Source organism: Martes martes (genome assembly GCF_963455335.1).
Source record: "Martes martes genome assembly, chromosome: 15".
Lineage (NCBI taxonomy): Eukaryota > Metazoa > Chordata > Mammalia > Carnivora > Mustelidae > Martes > Martes martes.
In genome coordinates this window covers 56,608,568-56,621,615 of record NC_137903.1, presented here as the reverse complement: position 1 = coordinate 56,621,615, position 13,048 = coordinate 56,608,568, and the positions used below count along the sequence as shown (strand labels likewise).

Below are 13,048 nucleotides of genomic sequence, written 5' to 3'. Positions count from 1 at the left end.
GGTCAGTCCACGCTCATATCTTCTCAGTTACAAACAAAGACACAAAGCTACTGTCAAAACCACACTTGCCAAATGAATGATTAAAAGACCCTTTAAAAAATGATTTAAAAGACCCTTATGGTATAGTACAATCAGAAATGTAGTAAGTTCCAAATGACTGTAAGAATCATACTGCCTTCCTCTCTATTTTAGTCTTTTTTTTTTCCCTCAAAGCAGTGTCTGGAACACAGTAAGTGCTTATAGTCTGCTGAATAAAAGAATTCCATTTTAAAAGGAGATGATGTAAGGCTCAATCACCTGCCTTAGGTCATAATATGTTAACAGCAGAACAGAGATCAAGACAAGAAACTTCTTTCTGTCTGTCAACTGAGTACTTTCTTTCTATGTCAGAATTCAGTCCTTAATCACTGCCAAGCCTCATTAAATACACATACCACACAAATCATTAGAACACTATTAAATATGCAACAGGGTTTTCATAATACTAATTCTATCTGCTTCGCTGCTCTGTGGGCTTGTTTCACAGCTCCAACCATCTACTGTACTGAATGATAACAATTTTCTGCTCCACGTGAACTAGAAAATGAAATAATTCTACTGATTGCAACCGATAATTGTACCTTTTGATTTCTGAGGCATTTATTAGCCTGATATAGGCAGCAACACTCTTTTCCCAGAATAATCAAGAGGAAAGAATCACAATAGTCAATGCTACCCTTCAAGATGGAGAGAAGCCATTCCTATACTCCTGTTTTAAAATAGCAGCTGATCAGTCCTAGCCAAAAAAAATTACACTTCAAAAGATACGTACCCACAGTATTCTGAATATTGTCTCTTTTGTGACATCTGTTTATTCTTTATTCTACTTCAGAGCACTTCTTTTGGGATGGCCCACCACTAAAAATATTTTAGATTATGGGATAAATGTGTATCAACAGGTACCAAAAGTTTTACGGTTCCATCTAAATATGCACAATTTTAAAAGCTGTGTGACAATACTTATAAAATGTTTAATGTTGATTATATAAACTCTACTCTTTTTTTTTTTTAAATGAAAGTGTCATTACTCCATTTATTTATTTATTTATAGATTTTATTTATTTATTAGAGAGACAGAAAGAGAGGGAACACAAGCAGGGGGGAGTTTGAGGGGGAGAAGCAGGCTTCCCACTGAGCAGGGAGCCTGATGCGGGGCTCGATTCCAGGACCCTGGGATCATGACCTGAGCCAAAGGCAGATGCTTAACAACTGAGCCACCCAGGCGCCCCATAAACTCTACTCTTAAGGGGAACATAAATCTTTGCATAATACAGAAAATGCTCATCTTGGTAGGTTCTTACTTCAGAATATAACTAATTCCAAGGAAACATAAGAAATGTTAATGGTCTACCCTTCTTGCAACCCATTTAGTCTCCTGGCAGAGAAAACAAGAATAGTAGCTGGCTGACTGTTAATTGAGAATAGGAGGATATCACAGAGGGGTAAAAAGTGGGACACTAGCATCCTTGACAACTTCTTCTTTACCTACAAAAACTCTAGCTTCTTAGTGAGTAGCTGCCAGGCATGAAATGGGTTGTGGTGGAGCTTACATCTGATGCTTTGTTCTGACCCAATACCTCTTATGAACAGGAGTCTGGAAAGGGAACATCCTATCTTCTACCTACCCTTTCTGCATGGATTCAGTAATCCACCTCATATGTGGACCTGCTAGTTGATAAAAACAAAACGATAAACTTTCATCAATTTACGAATATGAAAAAGTGGGGGAAAGGTTAAGGATTTATCACCATGTCCTATTATTTAATATTGTTAAATATACTTATCAGCAGATTTGTCAAGGTAGTTCAAATAGAAGAACCCACAAAAAAAGGCAAGACCATTCCCACGTAAGTCATCATCACCAAAGGAGACTCAAGAGGACTTACTGTTAAGGAAGCAATCCCTTTGTGGTAGAATTTTAAAGACTCAGCAATGCAGGAAAGTGCTGAACTATAGTTCTCCTCCTGCAGCCCGGTGAGGCACTGTTCTGCATGTGAGAACTCCTTCAGACTATTCAGCCAGAAGTAGAAATGTTCCGAGGCAACCTGAGTCAGCAAACTCTGATAAAGCTCTCGGGCCATGTCATGGTTACCCTGAAAAGGACGGGGTGGGCACATGATGAGGTTCTTATACTTGAATTAGCTGATGAGGCAGCTGAAAGACAAACTCAAATGCTTGGATAAGTTTTAACAACCATTCCTCATATTATGTAATTTTTTAAGACTCTAAGTATTTCTTCAGAGAAAATATGCTGAGCTGCTTTTATGTAACAGAATGCCTTCAGTTCTTTTCTAAAACAGTTCCAAAGAGAAAATAAATGGAATTCACTACAACTCAAGTCTAGAATATTAGTTCAAACTATAGAAAGTGTGAACACTTAGTGTATGTCACTCTGTCTGAGCTAGTTAGTGGGGCGGGACGGGCGGGGAACTCCAGCAAGTTCCCCGAAGTGATTATCAGAAGCACCGCACCCGCCTCTGGAATGACTGGGGGAGGGGAGCTGGTGGGGGGAATGTGAGTGCCACTGAAGGCCTGGGGGCCAGGGATGCTCAGTACCCTGCAGCACCTGGACGCTTGGGGGGGTTGGGTATAACAAATAACTGTCCTGCCAATACAGCTCCCCCACTATCTGAGAAACGAGGTGAAATGAGAACATGCATTACAATACCTAGAATAATGCTTCCCAAGCTTTGCTATGTGGACTTATATCCAAAGGATTTCTGTATTACCCAAGCTCTGTGTTTCCTCTCAAACAAAATAAAAATTGGTAGGCTTTCCACATGGCTGAGAAAGGAACAGCATACCAAAACTTGCCCCCGTCCCCGTGTAAAAATGACAAAGCTGGGGAGAGAGGGGAAGAAAGATGTGGGGTACTGATACTGGAGGACAGAAGTGGTGGGTGGGAGGCGACTGTGGATATGAGAGCATAGGGCAAAATGAAGTGGCACTATAACCTTCAGCCAGAAGGAGCTCATATTTTTGGAATCCTGTAGAACTTGCCCCATAACAATACACATACCATTCTGAAGTGAGAAAAGTTAAGAACTAGGTCCTTTTTACTATCATCTTTCAATCCTATGACTAAAACATAGTTCCATATTTATTTGCAGGTTTGACTAGGGATAAGAATCACACAATCTTAAGGTTTGCCATTTTCGCCAACCTGGGTCCTAGAGAAGGATAATACATACCATTCTGGATGCTTGTCTGGCGATTCGGTAAACAGTCCATCCATTGGAGACACTTTCAAGCTGCTGCTTAATTACTGCCTTTACTTCAGCAGATAGTGCTTTCTGACTGGCCACAAAAATCACAGTGGCCAAACTCACCTAACATTGGGCGAGAAGTAAGAGAAATAAAGGAAACATGTAATTTTATCCAATGTCACAGATGACTTTACCCAAAATGTGACAAAAACTAGAGCCCATCAAATTTGTTTTCCTTTGACATTTATTAATTTTCTACTTTGAGGTCACTAAGCAATTTATTCCATTGCTCAGAACATTGTTTACAATAGCAAATAATTAGAAACAATGCCCATAAATACAGGTAGGTAAATTATGATATAATCACACGATAAAATATTTTATAGTAGAGAAATGGCTAAACTAGACGTATACTTCTCTGTCTAGATGATTCACACAAAATAGGCAAAGACAGACAACATGCAAAAGATTTCATGTAGCAAGGAAACATTTATATAAAGTTAAAGATATGCAAAATAATACTGCTTATTACTTAGGATATATTCTAAGCTAGTAAATGTACAACATGCATGGGAAAGATGAACATCAAATTCAGGATAGTGGTTACCTCTGGAAGAAGGAAGAAGATACTGTAAGGGAGGTACATAGGGAGGTATGATTTAACTAGGCTGGGGACATTTTTCCCTTTAAGTTAGGTGATGGATGCAAATGTTTTCATATTATTCCTTACTTTTTTTGAGTATTATGTTTCACAACTTGAAACTGCTCATAACAGTACCAAGAAAAAGGGAATAAAGAATACCAGTTGAAGATGCCATTTCAATAAAAAATAAACTTCAATAAAATGCCATTTCAATAAAAAAACAAAAGAAATAAACTTATTAGGATTCTGAGGCTGATACATACAAAGGTCCATATATGTTGTGAAAACTGTATGATGCCATTCCCATGACCACTGCCACTTGGTCATCAGGGCAACCTTTCAAGACAGGAATGAGATGGGAGCACTCTTTTATACAACGCCCTCTGGAGGATAAAATATAAAATGGGCTTGAGGAAGAAATACTTCGTTTTTCTGCAAGCCCTAAATTCGGATGACCACAATATGGAGTAGCCAACTTAAGGCTTATATCTTATTTCTGCTTATTTAGAATGAAACCTACTCTCAGCCTTGGAGAACTTTCAACCAAACATTATTATATAGCTTCTGAGCCTTCTGTTTCTAAGCACGCACCTTTCCCAACCCCAGGACTATCTGGAAATCTAAACTGGATTCTAACAGCTAAGGAGGTCCTGAATTGGAAAAAAGCAATTTGGGCTAATTTATGGTTGCTGTCAATTGTTAAGTCTTTAACTTACATTTTTGAAAGTATAAAACAGGGTTTAGTTCATTATTTGCCTTGTGTAAGAAAGAAAAAATTTTATTTTCACTTTGTACACTAAACCGACTTGACAGGGCTTAGGAATAAGGCAGTTTTAGATGTGAACTGAACAGAACCTTGTAGATCAAAGGTGGAAACAGTCAAAAGCTCATGGTTCCAGTTCTATTCTGACTTTAGCATACTCTTGATCATACATAATTACCTTAATCTTTTTTTTTTTTTTTCTTAAAGATGTGTTTATTTGAGAGAGTGAGCAGGGGGAGGGGCAGAGGGAGAAGCAGAGACTCTCAAGCAGACTGAGCAATGAGCCTGGTGCCTGACACAGGGCTTGATTTCATGACCCTGAGATCATGACCTGAGCCGAAATCAAGAGTCAAATGCTTAATCAACTGCGCCACCCAGGTGCCCCAATTACTTTAATCTTTTTAAGCAAAATGAAACAGTAACACTGACTTCCTAAAGTAATTCCCAGTAAGTAATTCCCACTAACCAGATCTATTCATCCCCAGGAGGTTCAAAAAGTGGCTCTTTACCAGAAGTTCTTGTTGTTTGTCTGTGGCTGATCGTCCGATCACCTTGTAGAGCTCCATGAGGTCCCCAAGCATGCCGTCGCCCAGCACCGGCAGCTGCATGGCAATGGCCGCCAGGCAATGGCACATCAGGATCCGGGCAGCATCCTGGGCACTGTGCAGCTGGGTCAACAAGGTCTCAACCACTGACTGGCTAAGATGAGGCCTGCCCTTGGCCAACTTCACCATACAATTTAGAGCAATCTGCACATTGAATAGAAAATAGACCAGTTATACTCTGAAGGTATTAACTGAAGCTTTAAAGAAAGAACTCTGTACAGTTATTAGGAAAAATCAAGGAATAGGAAAAATCAAGGAAAAGGTCTTTTTGTAGGCATAACATTTTCCTTCATAAGGAACACATGGCATATTGAGTCTTACTAAGATCTAAAAATGCGCCATGTTTAAAATGAAAATAAGTCAGGACTGTGTACTAATCACTCATTTCAATCTAAAACTATTAAAAAAAAATACCTGAAGAGAAAATCACAATGGTGGAGAGGCAAAATACACGCCAAATGGGATCTCACCATCCTGCACTTCCACGGCTTTTCAAAAATTGCTTCTACAATATGGTTTGTAAACTTACCTATGCCAGCATCACCCATGATGTTAATAAAAATATAGATTCTCAGACACTACCTATTCAAAACTTAATGAATTAGCTTTTTTTTTTTTTTTTAAGTATTTGGGTTATTGATAGTTTGAAGTTAAAAAAACTAAGTCAAAAAGGTGTCCCAGGTGACTCTTAAGCACACAGAACTAGGGAATAAGCTTCTAATTTTCTTACTTCTCATCTGAAATTAAAAAAACCAATTGGCTTTAGAACTTCTATTCAGGCCAATTAACGGCATCAACTAATAGCCCAGCCATCAGAACTAGAAACCAGAAGTCCTCTCACTTTTACACAGCCAACTGACAGCTACATCTAGTCATTTCCGCTTTTGTCCAGTCTTCAATACCCACCTCCTTTCCATTCTCTCTACCACATATAAGTCTCTTCCTAATTCCAGTCTCTTAAAAAGATGGGCCCATTAACCCATTCTACACACTACAGCCATGTAGCTTTCAGTATAAGTTAGGAAGACACAATGATGTCTTCAGAATCTGACTGATCCAGAGTTGAGCATCAGCTTGCCCTTGATTAACTAGGTATCTTTCCACAAGTTATCATTTTATCTTTCTGGGTCTTAATCCCCTCATGAGTAGTAAAGGGGGAAAATTCCACTAGATACATTTTTGTAAAGAAGGAAAGAAATGTATATACAAGTTGTCAACAAAGTTCGGCACATAATAGACACATTGAAATAACAACAATTACAAAGAAGGTCACAGCATGCCCATTACTTTAAAATTTTAATATCTCCTCCCTACCTACAGAAACAAAACAAAGTTCCTTGGCATGATGTCTGAAATCCTCCATGACAGCGCTGCAAACTATTTTTCTAGTCTTATATATCATGTCATCTAGCCACAGTGGGTTATTCACCATTCTTCCAACAAAACAAGTACATTTCTGTTTTCATGCCTTTTTTAACAGTGGTTCCCCTGGGTTGAAATCATCTTTCCTTAATGCTGAAATTCTACGCCATCTTTCAAGGCTTAACTCAGATGACATCTCCTTTTCAAATCTTCGCTAACATCCTCAGTTGAAAGGCATCACACCCAACTGTCCTCTCGTTAGAACTGCACTTCTGTTTGTACTACCAAGGAACTTAGTGCATTCTGCTTCCTACTCTAGTCCTTCAGATAAACGTCAGTATCCTCCAGATGGGGAACTGCTCTGACACCAGGACCCCATGACCATCTATATATGTCCCACTGTGCAGAGCCCAGTGTTTCATGACACCTACAATTGGTGGGGAAAGGATCTGGCTTGTTTTCCTTCTCTCTTTCTCTTTTTTAAACTTTAAAGTAAATGTATTATGGTTCCAAAGGGATTCTGGGATGAATCACTTGACAAACACATATTGCCTACTTTCCACTTCTTACCAGCTTTTATTTAATGGTATTAATATCTTTACTCTTCATCAATATGACATCATACTTTCCTTTAACATGCTAAAACTAAGTTATGACTTCCTTCAAATCACACTAATCCCACTCTTCTTAATTTTGTACCATTACAAATTATATTTCATATATCATTCCAATAAGAGTAATCTCATTTCATACTCTTAAAGTCTTAAATATCTCTAGTATTTTAAATATAATAAAAATATTATAATAAATCTTAAATATCTTCTATCAGTGTCACCTCAGATTATGAACTTCGTAAAGTACAGGAGCTCTGCCCATTTCCCTTTGGTTTATATTGTCCAGGACCTTCATATGTGTTTACTACAACTTAATAAACACTGTCAACTCAGGCCAAAGCTCAGATTTTTACTTTGTCTATCCTTCGGAAAAACAATGGTCAAGGGGATAGTTTGGAAAGTGAAGATCAAGGGTAAATGTTTGTTTGAGCTGGAGCTGACAAAGCACTGCCCTTTGGCCAACTCCGGCCTCGTTTTATAATGAAGTTTTCCTGCCACACCACCACACTGCCTACATGTGCCCTTGACACACTGCCAATAGCTGCTTCGTCCTACAACTGCAGAATTGAGTAGTTGTGACAAAGAGTATGCAGCCTACAAAACTTAAAATATTTACTATCTGGTCCTTTACAGAGAATTACCAATCCCTAGTTTAGACAATAAAAATAGGCATTATATTAAAATAAGTGATATTTTCACCTTTAAAGTGGCTTGAGCACCTGGACTATCATCTTGACTACAAAGTACCAGAAGGGATTCCAGGCCAAAGACAGCATCCTGTTCCAGTGCCAAAAGGTCTAGAAGAAAAACACTACAGTTTACAGCAGTCAAGGAGAGAAGATTAAATACACACACACACACACGCACTTAGAAGGAGAAAACATTAAGGAGTCGAAGATATAAGAAACTATGTCATGTGTAAAGCTAACCTTCTTGAAAAAGTACATGTGCCATTACTTCTGAAATGTAAAGGCTATCTTCAGACTTCTGTTTTTCCACTACTTTACTGACGATTCTAAAAATATATACATTTTATCAAACTAAAAGGCTTCTGCACAGCAAAGGAAACCATCAACAAAATGAAAATGGAAGAAAATATTTGCAAATCATGTATCTGGTAGGGGTTAATACCCAAAATATATAAAGAACTCATATGAGTCAATAGCAAAAAAACTATCCATCCAATTAAAAACTGGGCAGAGGACCCGAAGAGGCATTTTTCTGAAGAAGATCTCCAAATGGCCAATAGGTAAATGAAAAAATGCTCAACATCACCAATCACTAGGGAAATGCAAATCAAAACGACCAAGAGGTATCACCTCATACCTGTCAGAATGGCTATTATCAAAAAGACAAAAAATAACAAGCTGGCAAGGATGTGGAGAAAAGGGAACCTTGTGCACTGATGGTGGGGATGCAAAATGAGGCAGCTGCTATGGAAGATGGCAGAGAGGCTCCCCAGAAAACCGAACACAGAACTGCCATCTGACTCAGAAATGCCACTTCCAGGTATCTGCCCAAAGAAGATGAAAATACTAACTCACAAAGACATACACACCCCCATGTTTATTACAGCATTATTTATAATAGCCAAGATATGGAAACAACTGAGGAGTCCACCAGTGGGTGAATGGATCAAGAAAATGTGGTACTGATACACAAAGGATTATTACTCAGCCATAAAAAGAAGGAAAACCTGCCATTTGAGACAACATGGATCGATCTTGAAGGAATTATGTTGAGTGAAATACGTCAGACAGAAAATGACAAATACCGTATGATTTCACCTACATGAGGAATCTAAAACAAACAAGCAAATAAAAACTGAGCTCAAGGTATAGAGAACGGACTGGTGATTGCCAGAAGCAGGTGGTAGGCAAACTGGGAGAAAGGAGTTGAGAGGTGCAAACTTCTGGTTATAAAATGAGCATAGCATGGCAAGTATGATTAATAATACTGTAATTCATATTTGAAAGTTAAGAGAGTAGATCTTAAAAGTTTTCATCACAAGAAAAAATTTTATAACTATGTATGGTGACTGATGTTAAACTAGACTGTGGTGTTCATTTCACAATATATACAAATATCAAATCATTATGTTGTAAACCCAAAACTAATATTAAAAGAAAAAGGTATGTATACCCACATTAAATCAAGAGCCAAAGCCACAAAGGTATAAATAAAACATAACTGAAAACAGTGTCACCAGCTTAGCTGAGGAAAATACTAGGAACAGCAAACCATGTATTACCTTCCTAACTAGACATAAATCTTCCTAACAAGATATAAATTTTTAATCTTCCTAACTAGACATAAATTATGCTTGTCCACTTTCACCTACAGTGTAACTTTCTAATGAAAACTGAAACCCTTTTAGGAAGTAATGAAAACCCTGCATAACCTTATTAATGTTTTAAGTCAGACCACAAAGAACAAACCCCTTAAGGTGTCTCTATGTAAATGCAGTACTTTAGCATCTTTCTACTACTTTAGGGCTAACATTTCTCTAGAAGTTCTAGAAAATTCTGAATATATTAACCATATTAGGGTCAATATATATGAGCTTTGAGAACACACAGTTTTCTATGTTACATGGTAGAAAATACTCATTACTATATCAAAAATAAAACAGGTTTAATTATTCAAATAAGAATCAGCATTTAAAGAACAATTTTAAAGACATGTCACCTGAGTTAGTGTAGGACTTGACAGTGTTAAGTCTAGTGAAGGTCAGAGTGCTAGAAAAAAAACAGGTACTAGGAATGAGTAGTGCTGATATCTAGTGGGGATAAGATCCCCCACTTATGATCCTTAATGGAGGTCAAAATGAACACCGGAATAGAAGAAACATCCAAAATGCATTTCTGTTTGTGAATACCAGCTTGAACTTATTCAAGCCTTTAGGCAAAAAATGCTAGGAATACAATAAAATATAAGCATTATTTTCTATTCACATCCTAAATCACGTAAATCAGCTTGATGTCTTAAATACCTAGAGACAAATTCTAGGCAAATTTAATTCCTATTACTCTGTTAATGTCAAAGTATTTGTTACTTAAGCCCCTTGATAACTTAAGGTATTTTTTCTTTAATTTTCCAGGTTTTTATACATGTGAACCAATTTTCATACCACAGGGCAGTCATAAGCACTCCCTACCCACAGCACAATGCGTGCAAAGTGAAGCACTGGGAGGAAATGGGCAATGCTCCATGAAACCTTTCCATTTCCCAATCCCAATCCCAAGGCCCTCATATATATACTTTTATTTTTCATAAAATAAAAGTATTTTTCATAAAATAAAAGCAGTTTTGAGAAAATCTGCTCTAAGAAGACTTTAGGAAGCAACCAGTAGTTAAGAGCGTATGTGCTAAAAAGGAGGGATTACACACACACACACACACACACACACACACACACATTCCACCCAAACTTCAATCCAAAAGTTTATACATAGTGTCCATCCTGATCAAACTTACCTTTTTCTTGACAAGAGACTGTTATATTAGTTAGGACTCGTACTCCATGAGCTGCGATGCCCCTGTTATTATGGTAACAGCACTCTTGAGCTAATCTGACCAAGTCAGAGGATCTGGGGGAAGAACCCACATTTCCTAAACAAGAAGGGAAAAGGAGCACAGACTTACTTCACTTACAAAGTTCAAAAGCAGTTCAATGTATAGGTTCACTGTTCTCATTTTCAAGAGAAAATCTGTACTCTATCTACTTTTACTCCGTCATCCACCTAAACCATTATTCCTATTTTCTTCTGTCAAGGAACTTAGAATAGGGTATGTCTTAATAGTCTATACTGATTAGGATCTAAAATAATATAGGACTTTCCCACAAAAATATTAACAAAAACTGACCAAGGAACACAGCAAAGCCAAAAAAACTAAAGACTGTATCTTGGGAGTGCAAACGGATTCTCATTAAAATGGATGTCACTTTTAGGCCTCTTACCAGATAAAACTTACCTTCAAGAGAAGAAAGAAAAAGAGAAACAAAAATTTTAAGTCTGCTTTTCCCACCTCAATGGCTGGCAGATAGTTATATTGCAAAAGCTTTACAGAGAATTCATGATTTTATTTATTTATTTATTTTTAAAAGATTTTATGTATTTGAGAGAGAGCGTGCGCGAGAAAGAGCACGAGCAGGGTAAGGGGCAGAGGGAGAAGCAGGCTCTCTGCTGAGCAGGGAGCCCAATGTGGGGCTTGATCCCGGGACGCCGGGATCATGAACAGAGCCAAAGGCAGATGCTTAACTGCCTGAGCCAGCCAGGGGCCCCCAAATTAATGATTTTAGAACTGGAAAGGATTCTGGAATCACGTGGTTCAATGCCCTATTTTTACAGAAGAAATTGAAGCCCAGGGGTAGGGGTAGGGTATAACTAAGATTTTAAGCATCTTGCCCCTGAGATCACAAAATGTATTAGTTATGCCCTGTGCTTTATACCTCAAGTTCTATGCTATAAATTGCAACTTTTTATTTTTATTTTTTAAAACATTTTATTTATTTGAGAGTGGGATGGACAGAGAGTGAGCGCACAGGAACAAGCAGGGGAGGGAGAAGCAGACTCCCCGCTGAGCAGAGAGCCTGATGCGGGACTCAATCCCAGACCCGGGATCATGACCTGAGGCAGAAGGCAGAGGCTTAACCCCCTGAGCCACCCAGGTGTCCCTGCAGCAACTTTCAAAATTCACACTTGAAATTCTGTAATGTAATGTTTACATTGTGAATATTTGTATTTATAGTAGAGAAACTCTCAGGTATAAGTGAATGAACTTTAAGAAGAATCAGGAGATTAAAGCTTTTCAGGCTTTTAGCAGAGTCTCTTGTTCCTGCCTTCCTTCTTCCATTCTTGCTTATTTTTCCACGATTACCATCGATTTCAACCTTGTCTCTCACACCAAAGTTGATCATATTTTTTGAGGCTGAAGGGGATCCAATTCCTAATTACAATAGGCATAAACCAAGACCATCCCAGGCAGTGGGGCTGGACATGTGTTTTCCAGTTTAACGTAAAAGTATTAGCTAAGGTAAACCTTCAGTGTTTTTAAAATAGGCAAAATATTAGAAAAGCTTTTTCAAGACTGCAGAAATTAGATTTCCTCCATTCTTTGTCTTGCCTGTGTGATCTGGACAATACAGACTCATTAATAGATTTATAAACGTGTTTTGCAACATGCATTTTTCTTTCTTTCTATGAAGACTCATCATAGAAAATTTGGAAAAAAATCAGAAAAACTCAAAATTTAAAACACATAACCACAATAAGTAGATAGCAGCCAATATTCTGTCTTTAAAAATATATTTTGCAGCATTTTTCTATGTTTACTATTTTAGGGACAAAACTATTTTTAATTTTTTTATTTAAAAATTTACTCAGATAAATTCACTGGTTCCAAAGATTCAATAAATAGTAGAAAAAGCTAGAAAGTCAGGGAGTGAAGTCTTCCTCATGCACCCAATGTTATCAGCTCCTTGTGTATCGTTCCAGAGTCTATACATTAGCAAGCACACACTCTCAATTTCTTTTTCTTTTTTCCACAGTTTTATATCTTTCTTTATTGCCCTTTAAACATATCATGTAGATTATTCCATGCCATATATTCTTTATTAAATTATACTGACTTCTATTGCAGTTGTGTATCATAATCTCTTTAATGAGATCCCTACTGATGGATTTCTTTTTATTCTACTGCTGATGGACAATGTTTCGATATTACATACTATGATGCTATGAATAACCTTATACCTCTGTCATTTCTCAAATGTGTGACTATACTAGTAGGTTCAACTCCTAGAACTGGAATTT

The 13,048-nt window shown here is 37.6% G+C and overlaps 1 protein-coding gene across 1 annotated transcript in view; it reads right to left on the bottom strand.

Annotated features, from left to right (window-relative positions):
* The window catches only part of INTS7 (integrator complex subunit 7), a 90,566-nt gene that overhangs the window by 27,606 nt on the left and 49,912 nt on the right, over positions 1–13,048 (bottom strand). The window contains exons 9-13 of the mRNA XM_080824120.1: positions 10,710–10,844; positions 7,932–8,029; positions 5,161–5,400; positions 3,231–3,368; positions 1,926–2,132 (exon numbers count right to left, since the gene is read on the bottom strand). Coding sequence (XP_080680246.1) covers positions 1,926–2,132; positions 3,231–3,368; positions 5,161–5,400; positions 7,932–8,029; positions 10,710–10,844 — 818 coding nt within the window. The remainder of the gene's footprint in view (positions 1–1,925; positions 2,133–3,230; positions 3,369–5,160; positions 5,401–7,931; positions 8,030–10,709; positions 10,845–13,048) is intronic.